Source organism: Lytechinus variegatus, chromosome 16, assembly GCF_018143015.1.
Source record: "Lytechinus variegatus isolate NC3 chromosome 16, Lvar_3.0, whole genome shotgun sequence".
Taxonomy (NCBI): Eukaryota; Metazoa; Echinodermata; class Echinoidea; order Temnopleuroida; family Toxopneustidae; genus Lytechinus; species Lytechinus variegatus.
This window is the reverse complement of record NC_054755.1, coordinates 477,247-495,454: the sequence shown is the minus strand read 5'-3', so window position 1 is coordinate 495,454 and position 18,208 is coordinate 477,247. Positions and strand designations below refer to the sequence as shown.

The 18,208-nt window shown below is 35.7% G+C and overlaps 2 protein-coding genes across 2 annotated transcripts in view; both read left to right on the top strand.

Moving 5' to 3' along the window:
• Positions 1-5,733, top strand: part of LOC121430149 (glypican-6-like) — a 29,710-nt gene extending 23,977 nt beyond the window's left edge. Inside the window, exon 9 of the mRNA XM_041627427.1 lies at positions 126-5,733. Coding sequence (XP_041483361.1) covers positions 126-346 — 221 coding nt within the window. The 3' untranslated portion in view covers positions 347-5,733. The remainder of the gene's footprint in view (positions 1-125) is intronic.
• Positions 5,734-9,951: 4,218 nt separating this feature from the next.
• Positions 9,952-16,777, top strand: LOC121429827 (GPI mannosyltransferase 4-like). Its single transcript, XM_041627066.1, has 3 exons — positions 9,952-10,047; positions 11,714-11,845; positions 14,672-16,777. Exons 2-3 carry the CDS (start codon positions 11,725-11,727, stop codon positions 16,402-16,404), a joined length of 1,854 nt encoding a protein of 617 aa, XP_041483000.1. The 5' UTR covers positions 9,952-10,047; positions 11,714-11,724; the 3' UTR covers positions 16,405-16,777.
• The last annotated feature ends 1,431 nt before the right edge of the window (positions 16,778-18,208 follow it).

Here is an 18,208-nt window from a genome sequence, read left to right as displayed (position 1 = left end):
TCGTCCTATTTTCAATTCATCTCTCATCTTAATCTCTGTTCTCACCCCCTCTTTCATCTTGCTACCCTCCCCCTTCTCTCCTCTTAATCCCCTCTTCTTGCCCCCTCCCCCTTCTCCCAATACAGAGGGTTTAGAAGATGGTAGCGGTTCAGGGAGCGGTAGCGGGTCAGGCGATGGCTCTACGGGTCCTGACGACAATCTCTTCCCATTCAGTACAGAATTTGAAGATCCTATTTACCGTCCTACAAGACTGCCCTCTGGGGGCGAACCATCGGCCATCCACAGAGTCACGTCGCTTTTCCTTTGTGTTGTCATGGCAACGGTCGCGTCCCTCCTCAGATGGTGATAGTTCCAAACTTTATTTTTTTACCATCCTCTTCATTTTGTATGTTTTTATTTGGACTCCTTACGAAAAGTCTCAACTTCCAAAAGCTGCAGGACCTCCCTTCCATGACCTCACCCGGCATCACATGACTATGAGGTCACGAGAGAGAGAACGCAAAAAAAGGAGAGTGATTCCAACAAAACGGCATCCCTAGACAATCCAAGGAAAATAGAACTGCATTTTTTGTTGGCTGTAACTTTTCTTAAGGTGCCTGTTTTTAGTGTCTGTTCTCTTTTTTGGTGTACTGTTATTTTATCATTGAGAAGCAGACATTTTGATTTTTTTTATTATATATAGACACATGCATATCCTCTAACTTAATTTGGACAGATATATTGCATAGATTTTAATTTGTTACAGAAAATCATGAAGACCATGCCTAGAGGAAAAAATTGAACTTTAAATAATAGTACTAACGAAAAGACTTCATGAAAATTGTGATTTGTTGAGAAGAAAAAAAATATGAAAGCGGTAAAATTCCTCTTGACATGTTACATTTGTTTAAACATGACTTTTGCATCTTTGATGAAAATAACCGGGAAAGATGCTAAGATGTGATTGGAATAAATTTCATGGGACGTAAAATGATTTGGTCTTCCAAAATAACATAATAATAGGACAATCCGCTTCACAATCAGATAAAAATTCATCAAACAATATCTCTAAAGACTGCCTTTCAAATGATTATTCTTTGTTTTGTAATGAGGTCACAGTATTGTTATTAAAGTGTCATAGTATGCGGGGCTGAAATTCCTATTTGCGTCTGGGCCAAATTTCACCCAACCTGTTTTCAATTAGTGAAACAATGCCCTGTTCTTCATTATTAATAACCTTTTGTTATTTTCTCCCCATTAAACCCTAGTTTTGAGGTACAAACAGATCATGATTTTGATATTAATATAATAATTGGTTTAATACAGTACTGTATATTGGCTGCTGTTAGTGATTAATAAGGTGAAAGGTTGTAGTAACTATGAATGGAAGAAGACTCATTTTTGCAAACGATCAAGTCTAAGATCGGACTTCATGTAAACCAAAGAAACATCTGTTTTTTAATCATCATTAATGATTGGGCAGGATCCATAATTCTTAACATGATGTCATACCCCTCAACTAATATGGACCAAAATAATTGAAACCTTTCTACATCATGGTATGTTTATTTGGTGAACTTCACAGATAATGACCCTAGTCTTCAACTAAATATGTATTGTCTACCCCTTAACACATTGATTTATTACTTCTGATACACGTAAACGAATTCCATCCTGGCTTTCTGAATAATAGGCCATTCTTAGGCTATTCACTAGGTATATATGTCTCTTTCATTTTGGTATAGTAGGATCTTTATTCAAACAGAAATATTGGTAATGTTGATAAATCATTTTCAACCCAAAGATCAGCATTGTTCCACACAGCATTGCTTAGTCAAAAGCTGATAGTCATTGATAAGTATCTTGTTATTATATAAGTGATTCAACATTTTATGCAGTATTCTGTCCATTCTATAATTTTTCATTCTGTTTTATAGGCGTTTCTCTAATTTAATCATTGTCTGATTTTATTTCTATTGATCAGAAATATGTACAGATTGTTATAGAAAGCTTTGATTCTATGTACTAAAAATAATGTGAAATTAGTCTTTTTACTATGATCTGGATGTACAAATTTGATGTCTTGAAAATTGATTAAATTTCTTGTAATTGCCAATTTTTCAAAGAGAATGAAATAAAATAATAATAATGATACAAAGATTGTTCCCACACATTGCAGACAATTGATTCAGCTATCAATATTCAAGAGTAGATGGGCGGTGATTCACAGTGATACACTGAATGTATTGTTTACTACCTATCTGCACACGATACTTTTAGTGATGCTGAAGTGCACAAATTCACAAAGCCATTGATGAATGTTCATCAATTTGAGCGTGATCTAACCAAATCAAACCCCCAAAATAGAAAATAGCCAGGGATGTGTTTCACGAAGATTTAAGTATGACTTCAGAGTCAAACTTACATGCCTAGTTGCTTGCGGTTTAAACGGCACGACCACATTGGTAAGATCATGTCTGTACGCGTCGGCATTTAAGTGCGACTCTAAGTCATACTTAAATCTTTGTGAAACGTCCCCAGGGGCCTGTTGCAGAAAGAGTTGCATTTAAACGCAGGTCAAAATATCAAGCGCAAGTCCCGAATGTGGGTGCTTCATTGGCTGAAAATCAAGTTAAACAAGATTTTTTGAGTTGCACCCAGGTCTGGCATCCTTGTTGGACACTGACTTTATTTGCACTTCTAGTTCCACATTGAAATCATATAGGCAAGTGCGTTTTATTTTACATACAAGAGAACAAGCTTCAAAGTGTATAGCATGTGGACTAATTGTCGAAACACCAGTTATTTGTTGTCTGCAATATGTATGAACCTTTAGGGCACTAAATGTGAAAAATACGAGAAAAAAAAGTTTTTATATGCAGGTAGTGATTCTATAGCAAAAGGTAAAACTAAACTATGATGCGGTGCCAATTTTCTACAACTTTTCAGATATGTGTTATAGTATTTGCTGCATTGTGACAGTGCTCTCTGATGTGATTAAAACCATTGTTGATTATCTGAACCATCTCCACCCAAAAATCAGTGCTGATATTTTTATGCAAACCTATTTTAAGGACCATTAGAATGTTTGCATCGATGGTATATATATATTTCTAAACATATTTATCAATGTACAAGCTTTGCCATTCAAATCTGTGGACTAATCTTCAAGCACCTCTGTATGATATGTTGTAATAGAAAACAGTAATCTTGGATTTTCAAAAAGAATGTATGATACCATTTAGGCTACTCATTTTTGTAAAGAATGTATGATAATTGTGAATTAATGATTCAAACGGATCTGTTCTGTGGGTATGAGTAACCATAGACCGTAATAAGTGTGGTCATTTTGTGAATATATAATTGCCAAATTTTGGAAGCATTATTGAGTGAGAGTGAAGTATGATGAGGTAGGATCTTATTTATTGAATTTTTCAGAAACATCACCTTCCCTCCAATTTTTGTTAGAGCCGACATACTAAAATCACTTGGTTTTCTTATGCTTCTATTTATTAAAAAAAATAGGAAATATAAAATTTATCAAAATAATGACTTGTGTTGAGTTAATCTTGATAAATTAAACAACCTATTCTATAAACTGTCATATTAAAGCTGATATATATATAAATACATAATTATTAGCAAACTGTTTTTTTTTCTTCAGTATGTGGGTTTTATTTTTAAAGTGTAGAGTTTTCTTTTTTTTTCTTTTGGTGCTTCTGTTTTTATGCATTACTACTGAAAAATTTTACTACAAACAATATGATTCAAGAATTTAACAACTGAGGAAATAAAACAAGTCAAAGGAGATTCTACTTAGAGAGCTCTGAACAGATATTACCTAATCATTTTATTTAGATTTGTTATTTTTACACCACTACCTTTTTTTCAACACCTGATGCAGTATTGCATTTGGTATGTAATCAAATTGGATTAATATTTTGAAATCTCTCTGTGGTAACATTAATCTTGGTCACTATTATAGATACATGTAAACCAGGTTTGCTCAATCTTTCTATTTTTACGCCATCATTCACCTTTGTATACATTGGATGAAAGTGTATTTATTTCAAGCAGTAACCGTAGTTTTACAATTAGACAAATTTTCACAATCGGAAACGATACAGCTTTAAATGTAGACAATTTCTGCTCAGAAATATGTATGTATGTAATTATGTATGTATAACATAACACTGTATGCTTTTATTTTGATAGGTGACCTTTCTCAGCACTTATTTTGTACATAAAACATGAAAGCATTGATAATGAGAAAGGGTTGGAGACTGGTGAGAAAGTATGTACAAAGCTAATCTGCTATATCGTGTATGGTAAATTGACAACGAACCGTCTGAATGTATAGCTCATTTCACGTTGTCATGGTGATTGCTCCAAACAGAACAAGGCTGTAGATTTCAATTAATGGAGAAAAAATGAAAATAAAAATAAAAAAAACAAAACATTGTGTGTTGGTGTTGAAGAAAATGAAAAGAGGAAGGATAGAAGCATTTTATCATCTCATATAAAAGAACTCGGCGAGAATTAAATGACTATCTGTACTATCTTTGGGCAGTCACTTTAATGCGTTTTTAACATGTTCTTGTGTTCCTGTGATTGTATATTTCTACTTTCCAACCTATAATCATTTGCATCTGGCATTATACTCCCTTTTTGTCAAACATATAGTCTTTATATTTTCCTACAATAGGAGAAAGGATTTTTTTCTTGTAGAAGCGAAGCTTATTTATGCATGTTATACCTCATAGAAATGAATGGGAGTTCTCTGATGTAACAACTTACCAGTAATATTTATCAACTTTTCAGATCTATTTAAAAAGAAATTAATCAAAGCCCTCTCAAAATATTATCACGACATATTAAACAATTTCTCACATACAAACCTATTTGTGAGAACCTTCTAAATCATTGATAGTAATTTATTTTTCATATTTCCATTTTTTCAAAATAATTACTGAATTATTGGTTGACGTGATTTTTTTTCCTGACACTTGATATTATGTCAAGAAGTTTCAAGGTAGAGTTTGAGCAGTATTGGTAGAGAAAAATTCAGGAAAACACTAAACCTGTAGAAAGAAACACAGTATTATTTATTTCATTTTTAAATGAGTAATATTATTAGTATCTCTTAAGACTTCTATTACTTTGCTTTGATGGTGTATGTACTTGTCACCTCTATTTGAATTCCTTATACTGGTACTATAACTGTACAAAAGGCTGCTTTTAACTTTATTCCTGTATATTCTTCAATAACAGAGGGTAATTCTGATTTTTGCATTAGCAAAATCATGATTTTGTTCTTAAAGTACATTTTTAATTAAGTTATGTTTGGTTTTTAAATAGCTCCCTTTTTACTACAAATACAAATGAGTGTTGGCGTTTGACTGTACAAGCTGATATGCGTTGTTAACTGATGTATTATAATGATTGAAGTTTACATGAAAATAAAGACTCTTTTAGGTGTACTTTTAAGAATATGTAAATTTTCTAACTTTATTGTGAATATACTTGTGATAAATATATATTTGTATGTAATGTCTGTTTGCTTTACTAGCTGTTTGTTATTGTATGTCTCTGACTTCCTACTGACAAAACAAACTGAGAAGGTATAATTTTTCTGTCTTTATTTTCTTGTGATTTGCCCTCTTTTTTAATCATTATTATTGTTATTGTTATTATCCCCTCTTGTAAGCCAAATGCTCAGAATTTTACAGAATAAACCAAATTATGTCAACATCATATTATTGTGTAAAAGTTCTTTTTATTCCTTGTACATAAGTTATGTGTTGGTCAAAAGATGAATATGCTTGTGTAAGTGTACTTTTTGCTTTTTCAAGAGGTGGGGGAGAGATGAATGACATATTGCATGAAATTCCCTTTATTTTTTTTCTTTTGAGCTACTGCATAAGTAAAGCAACATGAACTATTCATTGCCCATTTTATTCCCCCCCCAATATTGACCAGTGAATAATTCATTCTCATGTTAACCCCTTCGGAAAAGTTACAAATTAACAGAAATTTACAATTTTTTAATTTTACAGAAATATGACAGTAGAGCATGTATCAACATCGTTAGGTTTCTCAAGGCGCTCCTATATTACCCCGGCTAAGTTTCTCTACCGATTCTGGTGCTCAAAGCTTTTTTGAGGAATTACTTCCTGCCGGTACCCATTTACCTCACCTGGGTATATAGTCAGTTTTGTTTGAGCGATATATCTCCCCGAGGTCAGTCAATAACTCAATATCCCTTTACTATCATCCTGAATGATCACGCCTGTTGTATGAAGTCCTTTGTACTTTTTGAGAGAGATATTGATAGTGTTGATAGTGTTTAACCAGGCATGGTGGCTCAGTGGTAGAGCGTCTGCCTCATGAATGGGAGGTCGTGGGTTCAATCCCCGGCCTAGTCGTACCAAAGACTTATAAAAATGGGACCTTCTTGGCGCTCAGCATTCAGACTGGAGAAGGGTAATAATAACATTATGTTATGCAGGGCCCGCTGGAAGAGCAGTCTTATGATTGAAGTGGCTACCCTGGGTAAATACATATTATTATTGAGAGAAATATGAATGTTCTTGAATATTCAGTGTGAGAGGGTGAGATCCAAGATTTTGAAATAGAGGGAGCACACACAGCACATAGCAGATTTGAAAATGGGGGAGGGGTGCAGAAAAGAGGACAGAATAAATGAGTATAATGCTGAAAATTTCTTAGAAATTTGATGTATGAGGAAATCAGGATTTCACTCCTGTTTCTTTTGTATTTTATTTGTGGGCGATTCCATACATGTCGTACGGGACATTTTGACAACAATTTCTCGTTTCCTAGCCGAATGCTTGAGCAATAAAACATTCTTTTTGTCCTTGGTAAAGCTCGAGTGGTCGTCATGTAAAAAACTAATAACCAACACACAAAAATTTGATTATGAGTACATTATAGGTGAAAATGTTGTGCGCCGTACGGGACCCAGAAATGGGACGCAGAAATGTCCCGTACGACACGCAACATTTTTAGCACTAATTAACCTATGGTCAACATATTTTTGTTGTCAGTTTTTTGCATTTCTACCCAGTAGTACTATTACCACAATGCAAATTGAAGTTTGTCGTTCGTTTGGACAGCAGTTTGAAAAATGTTGTGAAAATGGCTGATTTTTCTAGCATGGAATCGCCCTTGTGAATTCTACAATATTTGAATATTTGAAGATTACAATAAGAAGACTTTTAAATTCCATTAGATGGAGGAATCAATTTTGTTTCTTACATCGAATATTCTGCAATATCTCCCCCCCCAAAAAAAAAAAGGAATAAATAAATAAAATAAAATAAATAAATGAAAAAAAATAATAGTGCATGACATCATTGACTCTCTCATTAAAATATATATGTCGTGCATAGGCCCTGTTTGTGTATATAAGTAAAATCTTTCTTGTTTTATACTTTCTTTTGATGAAATTATCAGCATTGCGCTTGTTTGATCTTTCTTTGATTCAAATAAACTTTTTGCTGGAATGGACTTGACCTGTAAAGAGGAAGATGACCCTGGCAATAAGTTTGCCTTAAAGCAGAAAATTTTGAGAAAATATTGGTGCGGTTTGTGGAAAAGCCATCATAGAATAAGATAGTTATATAAAGTTTTAATGCTTTTAATTTGTGATGTTGAAAGAGTAGGTAACTCCCCTAAACAAATCCCAGGAATTTCCTTTCTTAATGGAACATGCTAAATGAAATTATTTTTTTAATTGAAGGAGTTATGAAACGTGAAAGTGTCTGATATCCACCATACAAACAAAATCACTCAATTTTTTTAGGAAATGATATTCATTGCAATTGAAGCTGCCTGTCAGTGATTTAACAAATAAAATGAATAATCTTGAAATCATTCCATTTTCATTAAAACTTCACCAATATTTTTGTCAAAGCCAACATATTTTTAGGATGAACTTCATCTATAAATAACGTCTGTCAGGACTAGGTCCTCATATCAGAACGAGCAGAAAGGCAGGGTGACCAGATTTCACAAAATGAAATACGGGACAATCGACAAAAGGATCAACAAAGATACACAGTGTTAGATTGTGCAGAATATAAGAATTGAAAGGGAGGGTAAACGAAAGAATGAATGAGAGATAGAAAAGACAAAAGAAAAGAGATGAATTGAAAAAGAAAGAAAGAAAAACGAACTGAAGGGGAAAATGAAGAGAAAAAAATAAAGAAAGTTAGAATAAAAGAAGGATGAAAGAAAGAATAAAAGAGAGAGAGTGAGAAAAGGTTTCCTTCATTCTTTAAAATGAATATAGAAAGAAAGAAAGAAAAATGATAATAATAATAATATAGGGTATTTATATTGCGCACATATCCGCCTTGTTAGGTGCTCTAGGCGCTCCTATAAAAGAAAAGGAAGGAAAGATGAATAAATGTGTGAAAGACAAAAAGGAGAGAAAGGAAAAAAGAAAATAAGAAAAAAGGGTGGAAATAAAGAATGAGGGAAAGGAAAATGTTTCCTTCATTCTTTGGAAGAAAGAAACAAACAAAGAAAGAAGAAAACATGAAGCGAGGAAGGAAGGAAGGAAGGAAGGGAAAGAAATCAGAAGGAAATATAAAATAAATAATGCAAGAAAGGAGGAAAGACTGAGGGAGGAAAGAATGAAGGGAATGGAGAATGAAAGAAAGAGAAAATAATGGAAGGAGAGAAAGAACGAAAAAAGAGAGAAAGGGGCAAGGAAGCAAAGAAAAGTTTAAGGAAAGAAAGAATGAATTCAGGAAATAAAAAATGGATATTTAATAAAGGAAAGTATACAGAGAGAGAGAGAAAGGTTCAGGGAAAAAGATCGGAAATAAAGATAGATGGAACAAAACAGGGCAAGCAGGAAGGATATAAAGATGAACAAAGAATGATACAAAAGAAAGAAAGAGGAAAAAAGTTCAGACTTCAAGAAAACAAAAAATGAGTCATTTAACAAATATCATAATGATATGTGGTGTTTTTTAATATATTTTTAGAATTTTGAAAAACTAAAATGTTTAAGATAATAAAATTTCAAAGTGAAACAATTGTCAAACTTAAAAATTAGGTGAAACATAGCGGCATCATACACAACGAAAGCTAAAACAACAAGATCTAGTTATGAAAACTCAATAATTTGTTCCACCGATTACATCTCCAAATTAGTTTCACTGATGTTATCTCTGCTTCGTCATCTGTTGGTTATTAATATTTGATGAAAATTCATCACTTATAAATGTATTAACTACGTTTTGTTCAATATTCTTAAATACGGGACAAATAGGCGTCCCGGGAAAGGTTTGTCGGGACGCCGGGACAAAGGAGCAAAATACGGGACAATCCCGGGAAATACGGGACGTCTGGGCACCCTGCAGAAAGGTCTTGGGCCAGTGGGGGGGGGGGGGGGGACACATGCCCACTCAAAAAATAACAAATTCTGAAAGAAATTGGAAGAAAAGAGTGAAATATATAGGTATTTCGGAAAATGCTGTCAAAATCTATCATAAAATACTATATAGGTCTATTCACTTATATACAAGTTTATTCAAGCCAATCAGGTTATGTAATCCAAATATTCAGTACAAAGGTTGGCAAAGAGAATATAACCTCAAAGGTTAGGAACCCCTTAGAAGCAGAGCTTTTGAAAGGGCCCCTTAATGAAATTAATATAAGAACATGACGAAACAAAGTAAACATTATAACAGAAATATTGATCAGAAAGTAAACATACACAAACAAAACAAAAATAATACAGAATAACAATCAATAAGTATAAAAAATGATAAAACATTGTAGCAAAAACATCAATACCTGTGATTTTTAATCCAAATTTTGTCCAATATACAACGCTATTCCCCCTCAAAATATTTAGCTTGTTACGCCTCTGAATATTCAAGTACAAAATGCCCCCTTTCCGGGCTTATTTTATTTACCGGGTACCAATTTATATGAACCTTGACGTATTATGTATTTATTTTTCCCTCCTCAGACTTGACCGCTCGGCGATACCATAGTGTCTACCACTCGATGCTGGTAGCTGGAAATTTTGTAAGTAAACTTGCCAAGGCAATTGTAGTTTTGTTAGGTTTTAAGTTTTCAATATCTTTACGTGCTCGGATGGATTGTGCATTCAAACCCAAGACAGTAAATTCAACAATCACGCTAGTGTACTATTAGGGTATTAAAATGTTGAGGTTCTTGCGAACGGACATCAACTACAGTCCCATCTATTGACTTTCTTCGTCAGTTCATCATGTTTTAAAATTTTATCTGTGCGTGTCTGTGACTGTGTCTGTGACTGAGCTGACTTAGCAGTTGTTGCATTGGGAATGTACTTTAGGGGGCTCTAAAAGGCCTTATTCTGAAATGATTTACCTCTCTTTTCGTGTGTGTGCGCTCATTGTGTGCAAAGTCAATGGGAGAGGAAAGTCGAAAGTCGAAAGAACAGGAAGTCACTGCCGTGCCAATGATGAAATAAACGGCAGTCATGGCAGTGATTAGTGAATGGAGTAGGCCTAGTGACTTATAACCGAGGATAATGCCATCTAAAATTGAGTGTTAAGATACAAAAAATTACTTTGATGTCCTACAAAAAAGTATTTGATATTTTTTCGACCTTATCGTCATCCAAGTCACTGGCACTCATTCAATGAACAAGGTTATCATGGTTATGATATAACCCACTTGTTCACTGCTACCACCCACTCATTCAATGAACAAGGTTATAATATAACCTTGTTCTCAGTTATATCTCCATGTGTGGCAAAATAAGGGTGGCAATGTTTGGCTTATTTTCTCTTTTTCTTTGGGGCAAATGCTTAATTTTTTTTACACTGACAGTTTTCATTACACCTATTATTCATACAACTTGGCTCTTATTTCAATTTGATTCTTGAAATCATTTTTTTCTTAATGAAAAATAAAGATTTAAAAAAATGAAAATTTTCTTGCCATATTTCTTTCCACCAATAGAGGGCGTACACAAAAATATGCCCCAAATTCAAGTTTTTGAGCGCTCTGGTGTATACGAAAATTATTCCCAAGTTACTAATGAAAAATAAATTGCAACTGTATGGAAATAAGTAATTGTGGTCACAAAAGTGATATTTTAATGATTTTTTAAAGTGTGTCCTCTGTACAAAATTGGCATACCATAGTCCTACCTGTAGATTCCCCACAGGCAGGGTGGTAGCAGTGAACAAGTGCTACCACCCTGCCTGTTATCTGAGTCCCCTCCTATGGGAAATAAGCAGTCTCAATACGGGAAGGGGACTCAGATCACAAGGAGTAATTAGACAATTAAATATTGTTTTTAATGTGATTTTCAGTGGTTTTAATGTGATTTTCATTGGTTTTAATGATTCTTATCAAAAATTTTTTATTTATCATCTCTAGGAAGCTGTCTAAATGTGGCAGAGTGGATTTGAAGAGGAGGGAAATGAGGGGTAGATGAATATCAATGGGTTAATTAACCTTATTTCAGTATACAGGGGTTAGTAACTAAGGACAGAATTTATACTGACTGCGATTTACTCGTTAATCTTTGAACAGAGAGAGAGAGAGAGGTGTTGCTGTGCTTTATTGTAATTTCATAATTTTTGCCACTCATTCAATGCACAAGGTAATTAATATGAATGAACTCAGTAGCATTTATATTAAGTGTTTCCCACTTTCTATACCAACCCCCCCCCCCCCCCCCATCTCTCTGTTACAGTAAATTTCAAGATGGGTAATGTCTACAAGTTTTGGTTTGGTCTTGTTGTACTTCGCTTCATTTGGTGTATATGGCCTCAAAAGAGCTATGTGGATCCTGCTGAATTCTTTGAGGGAACAGACAAACTTGCTGGTAAATATATTATATGTAACTACTTGTTGTTGGGGCCACTCAACTATGCTGGTGATTAGGTTCCAAAATAAAAGGTCTAAAATAAGCTTTTTCGATATACCGGTATTAGTAATACCGTTCGGTATGAAAGTCATACCGGTATGGATACCGCCGTTGAAATTTCAATACCGAAATACCGTCGTACCAAAAGTTGAAAATATCATACCGGTATTTTCTTCTGTATTGTCGTTTATGGGTATTTTTACAATAAAATTAAGCCAAAACAATAAGTTCTTTGGCTCTCTCAACGTATTTAATGAAATCAGAATCCAATAATCTAACCTCGAAATGAATACATCGCCCCTAACTACTGTCTGAGCTCTGTTAGCCACTGCATAAGGCCTCGGCCCCACCGCTACTGATACTGGGGTACATGTCGGCTCAGGTCCATGCACTCGATCGTGTACACAGCTAAACAACGAAGTCGACCGAGACGGAGAGCATTTCATGAAGAGTTTTTTTCAGTGGTTTCAACAACAGATTTGCTTTCCGCCAATCACATGCGAGGGTTTCCTAGCTTGTAACATCCCTCTACACAAACAAAATCACTGACAAAACTCTTTTTGAAACACTCCCTAGCCTGCCTTTTGACCACGTGGTGTATTGCGGGCTTCAACAAAGTATCAACCTTGGCTTGGGGCGTTGACAGACAAACCACAGGGATTAACACTTGTTTTTTTTATGCAAGTTTTTTTTTTCTCGGACTGCTCTTAACTTGTATCAATGGGAATGTCCACTGAGTTTTTTTTTTTTTTTGGGGGGGGGGTGCTGTGCATTGACAGACAAACCACAGGGATTAACACTTTTTCCTTTATGCAATGTTTTTTTCTGGACTGCTCTTGACTTGTTTCAATTATGACAAGTTTACTTTTATACTATAAGCCTGCTACAAAAATCGTCTGACCCCCCCCCCCAAAAAAAAAAAATAATAAATAAATAAATAAATGCATAAAGAAAAAATTAATACATTAATGAATAAATAAATTAAATATGAAAATAAAAAAAAGAAAGAAAATGTTGATAACATTAACAGGAAAAAAATGTTACGCCATCCCTCTTTGTTTATCTTGATCTGTGAAGTGATCGTAAATGGAAGAAAGTGGCTGTGAATATTTGTGTGATTTGTGATGGGTGTTGTATCCGTTTTGTGCATGTGCGGTCATGAATAATATAAAGTAAACTACTGGATTGATTGTAATTTAAATTTATGATGGTCTCGTGGCGTGATAAGATGTTGATCAACTAAAATTTGGCATGTGTGAAAGATGAAATTGACAAAAAAGAGGGGAAGATAGAGATTCGGAGAAGAGGAGGATGATGATTGTTCGTGGTAAGAGAGGGGTGGTGACGGGGAGAGAATGGGCCGATGGGAAAGAGAGAGTGAATAATTAAGGGGCTGGGGAGATAAAGAAAAACAAAAGCAAGAAAAAATGAGCGAGAAAGAGGCAGCCGGGGATAAGAAGTTTAGGGGGAGGGTTTTACTTTTAGACAACGTGGAGATTCACAAGAGGGGGGGGGGGGTTCAACACAATGGACATTTATAAGAAAAGTTATTTACGAGACGTCAAAATTTGAGGTCAACAAACTTTGAACCTTCGACGAACACGTGTTGATGTGAGTGGTAAACAAAAGGGGTGAATCTGAATGTGAATGAGTGGGGCCAAATCGGAGAAGGGAAAATCACGCATATATCCTTGACAGTTCTAGCAGGGAATTTTGGTGCTTGGAAGTTAGGGCATGTACACATGTTTAGCAAAGTAAGTAGCAGTGAGTTTGTGCGATGTAGCATTTGGCAACTTGACTTATTGATTTCGTACCATGTGCTTGCTGAGATAATTTTGCACACATGCACAGGTAATTCACAGCTCTCGTTGGGGAGAGAGCATGATCGTATAACTTTTGGTAAAGGAAGAGAAAGTTTTTGTCAATGAGAATGGACCATGCTGAGCATTCCTCAGCTGACCACAAGCATCCCCTCTTTATCCAAGGCCATATCAGGGCTAAACAAACATTGGACACTGTTTGGACAATAAATTGGAAATTTACTCGGTATTAGTCGGTATACCGGTATTGAAGCTATTAGTAATACCGGTATTGAAAATATCAATACCGAAAAAGCTTAGTCTAAAGGTTTAATACACAAAAGGCATAATGATTTGTTAAGGCTTTAGGATGTCAAAAGAAGGAAGAAAAAAAGTCATATGTAGGGTTGTTTCTAGAGTTTCTTCATCTACATTTTATATTTCTAGTATTTTTTCTTCAATATTTGTTTTAAGTTTTATGGGATCTGAATTCTTCGAATGTATAGGTGTGTTTTTTTTTGGGGGGGGGTACTTGTTGAGGGGATAAATATATACTAAGGAAGCATTTGAAATATGATAATAATTGATAAATGGAAACTGCTTGTTTATAAATTGAGGATCAAAATTGGAAATAGTGGAATTTTATTTGAGCCCATGCTAAATTTTGGTAAATCAGTTCAATTTAACAATGGGCTTATTAATGTGCTAACCTAAGTAAGTCTTTCTCGTGGTATATGCTGATTTATAAAGTGTAAGTAATGCATGAAGTCTGCGTAATCCATGGATTCAGAATAAGGATCCAAATGTCAAAACAATGTTTGTGAATTCCATTTTTGATCTCACACCAAGATGTAGAATTAATCCAGTGACTTGAATTCTGTAATTTCTGTAAGCTTCAGTTGGCATCAAGTCAATAAATAATGTCTTGAGTAAACAATGATTAAAATAAAGTAATTGATTCCCATTTTGTTGTTTACTATTTCAGCTCGTATATTTGGGTTTCCAAGCACATCAGCTCCTGGCTATGATACTCCCAAACCGCAGACAACCATTTTCTTTCCCTACATCACTGCTGGATTTGGCTTCCACGTCCTCCGGAAGTTGGGTGAAATAGGACTTGTCACCGTAAATGAGCGAACTCTTCTCATCGCCCCACGCCTGGCGATCACTGCGGTTTCCTTGCTCTGCGATTCCTGCATTTACAACATAGCCACGATCTTAGGACAAGATGCAGGAGCCTGTATGATCATCTTCGCCAGTTCCTTTGTGACTTTAGTCTTCATGACCCGTAACATGACTCATGTCATTAGTGCCTGCACCTTCGCTCTGTTGCTTCTCTTGGTAGTGGACTCTCGTAAGAGTCAGCTGGTTCCAAAGACGCCATCCAAAGATAAGAAAGGGAAGGAGAAGAAGATGGTAAAGAGAGATCCTAACCATGGTTTTTGGTTGGGTGTTTTCGTCTTGGAGGGTGTCTTCAACCATCCATCCTTCTTCATCTATTACCTGATTCCTATGGCCTTCTGGCTTACAGGATCTGCTTCCCAGTTAAGTTCCGGAGCTCTCAGAACAGTCTTACACAACCTTGCATCCTTGCTACCTGGTATCATCACAATGGGTACCTTCCTTCTTATCCTCGATTCCACTTTCTATGGAACCCTTGATGCGCAGATCATCCTGGACCCTAATAAGCTCCTTGAGAATCTTAACTCTGGGTTGCTACGGAACTTGACAGTCACGCCCCTGAACTTCCTGCAGTACAACTTCCTGGATGCTCCTCTTGAAATCCGACCTAAACTTGCCCATCTTCTGTTCAACCTCCCACTGCTCTTCTTCCCTCTTGTCATCTGTTTCATTTCAGAGATCTTCCTGGTGTACAGCGGAGCAGATACCAAGGACAGGAAGACATTTTCTACATCCACAAGCCGTGCATTCTTTGCGCTAGTCTTCACCACCCCGCTTCTGGTCTTCTCTCTCTTGCCAGACCAAGATCCTAAACTCCTGCTACCCCTGATCATCCCTCTGGTGCTCCTCTATGCAGAGTATGTGGTCTACCCTGCAACAGGTATGCCTAATGCTCCATGGATCATCTGGAATGTTTTATTTGGATTGATATTTGGAGTTGTGTTGCAGGGTGGGATGGTCCCAGCCCTCAAAGACATCAAAACGACAGTCACGGCACCTGTTGTTGATAAACCCATATTGTACCACTATGTTTTCTATCATACCCCTACCCCACCTGAATACCTGCTAGCATTACCGCCCCAAGGTGTAAGATCACATCACCCATCCCATCAGTTCCTAATACATGACCTTGGTACAATGGACCGCTATGATATGCATCAGATGATCGGCTCTCTCCTGAGGGATGACAAGTCAGCAGGAGAGTCACCATCATTCAAAAAGGAGATCTATGTCATAGCACCCGCGTCTATAGACGCCCTCTTCTGTCGAATCAATGTCAAGTTCACCTACAAACTTGTGAAGAGTTTCTCTCCCCACCTTGACCTTAATGAACCTCCGTACCTATTTCCAAACTATGTATGCAACGCAGAGAAGGATCGTAGTTATTTTCGCATGGGCATTCGGGATCGTATTCCGGCGCTGTTCTCGTTGAATATGTACAAGGTAGAGATTGTTCGTCATTTGGGGACTGAGAATGTAGTGAAATATAAAGATAAGCAGAAACAGAAATCCAAAGGAAAGAATCCTAACCAGTAGCTGAAAAGGATTTGTTGTGGTATAGCTGTTCTCTCATTCTTAGTGCATGCTTATCCACCTATGTTTGTGACTTTCTATTTCTGTTCTCATGTGTTGTACTGGTAATTTTTTGTTTCTAAGGGACCATTTGTCTTTCATGTTTCATTTATAATTACTGATGCATGAGAAATCTCAGGGGTAGCACCTTTTTCATAGTTATTCTGGAGGGTTTAAAGTGCATCAATTTCATTGCCAAACCCTATTTTGGAGGATATCTGGAGCTAAAAATATCATTGTTATCAGAGGTAATTTGGAAGGACTATAGAATAGTTGCCTTTGGGAGTGTATGTCTGATTTATGAGACAGGGTTCCCAGCCCATCAGGGAAAATTATTTTACTTTTTTTAAGTCGGGGGAAAAATCAGTGATTTTGAGTTTTAAAAATACCTCAAATCAGGGGAAAATGCCTCTAATGAAGGAAAAAATCAGGGAATTTTGATCGGCCCCCAAAGCCGAAAGCACGGTAATCATTCAGACTCTGCTATATTTTGTTGCATATCAAAACATCATCCGTTGATTGACTGGTTACGGTGGTTTTCATGTGTTTTTTTTTACATGTAATTCTCTGCAACAACTTAAAAATTATGCAAAACTGGGACTGGGTTTTCAAAAATATTAGGGAATTTTTAAACTTCATCAGGGAAAAATAACGGAAATATCAGGGAATTTTGTTTTCTTGAAAATCTGGGGAACCCTGGATGCAAGATGCTATCGTTAGGCATGGGATGTGGTTAGCTCTTCAGTCCAACCTTAGATCAGGTGGTGGAGAATAACCGGCTTGGGAATGAGGAATCATGGGTAATATAAGTACAATGTTTATGTTGTGATTGGATTATTATGACCTATTTGAAATGAAATATTGAAAACCTTGACAAAGTGTGTACTACTAATGAACTTTCATATACCCAGTTTATTCTTCCAGATAGATGCAATTTTTGTTGTCTTAATATCAAACATGCTGATTTCATTCGAAATAATGTCTCAACACTATTTAGATGCAAAGATATGAGAATGAAATCGGCAAATCAATAATTTTTTGCAGTAGTATGGTCACATTGCCTCATCTAAACAATAGTTGAAAACAGAAATTAATTTTCAAATGTTTATCATTGTTGACTTTTTATTTTAAATTGTGGATTTGATTTATGAATATTTTCAACCAAGTTAAATCCTGCTCAATCTCAGCTCCAAAGGGAAGACTAGTAAATGTTTACATTGATAACATTAAACTACATAATAGACAGCGCCTTGTTGATCAAGCTGCTGCAAACAGTGACTAATAGCTAGTTATTTTACCATGCTGTACTGCAACTTAAGGCCTGCAGTTCTCCGGTGAACAGAGGAATTCACCAGAAGAAGAAGAAGAAGATAACAGTTTCTTAAATTTTCCCTTTCTTGTCTGTACATTCATATGCATGTAAAGGAGCTCTGATAGAAAAGAGGAGACAAGGAAAATAAAGGTATGATTTTTAGTAAGTATGAAACTCATATTAAGTCATGTGGCCTTCAGTTCATGTTATAAGTAAGGTGTATCATGCATTCAAGAAATTAAAAGAATAAAGTCATGAAATTTGGCAAGGTTATTTCTGTTTACAGTGGTTACAAATTATTATTTAACAGCAGGGATATAGTCCAGGCTGGTACTTCCGAGTCAAGGCACGGGAAAAAATTCTCCCATAGAATTTGTACATGGAACTTGGACCGGGCCGGCAAAATATAGCCTTGAGGCCGGCCTTGACTACATCCCTGCCTATTAGAGTTATAGA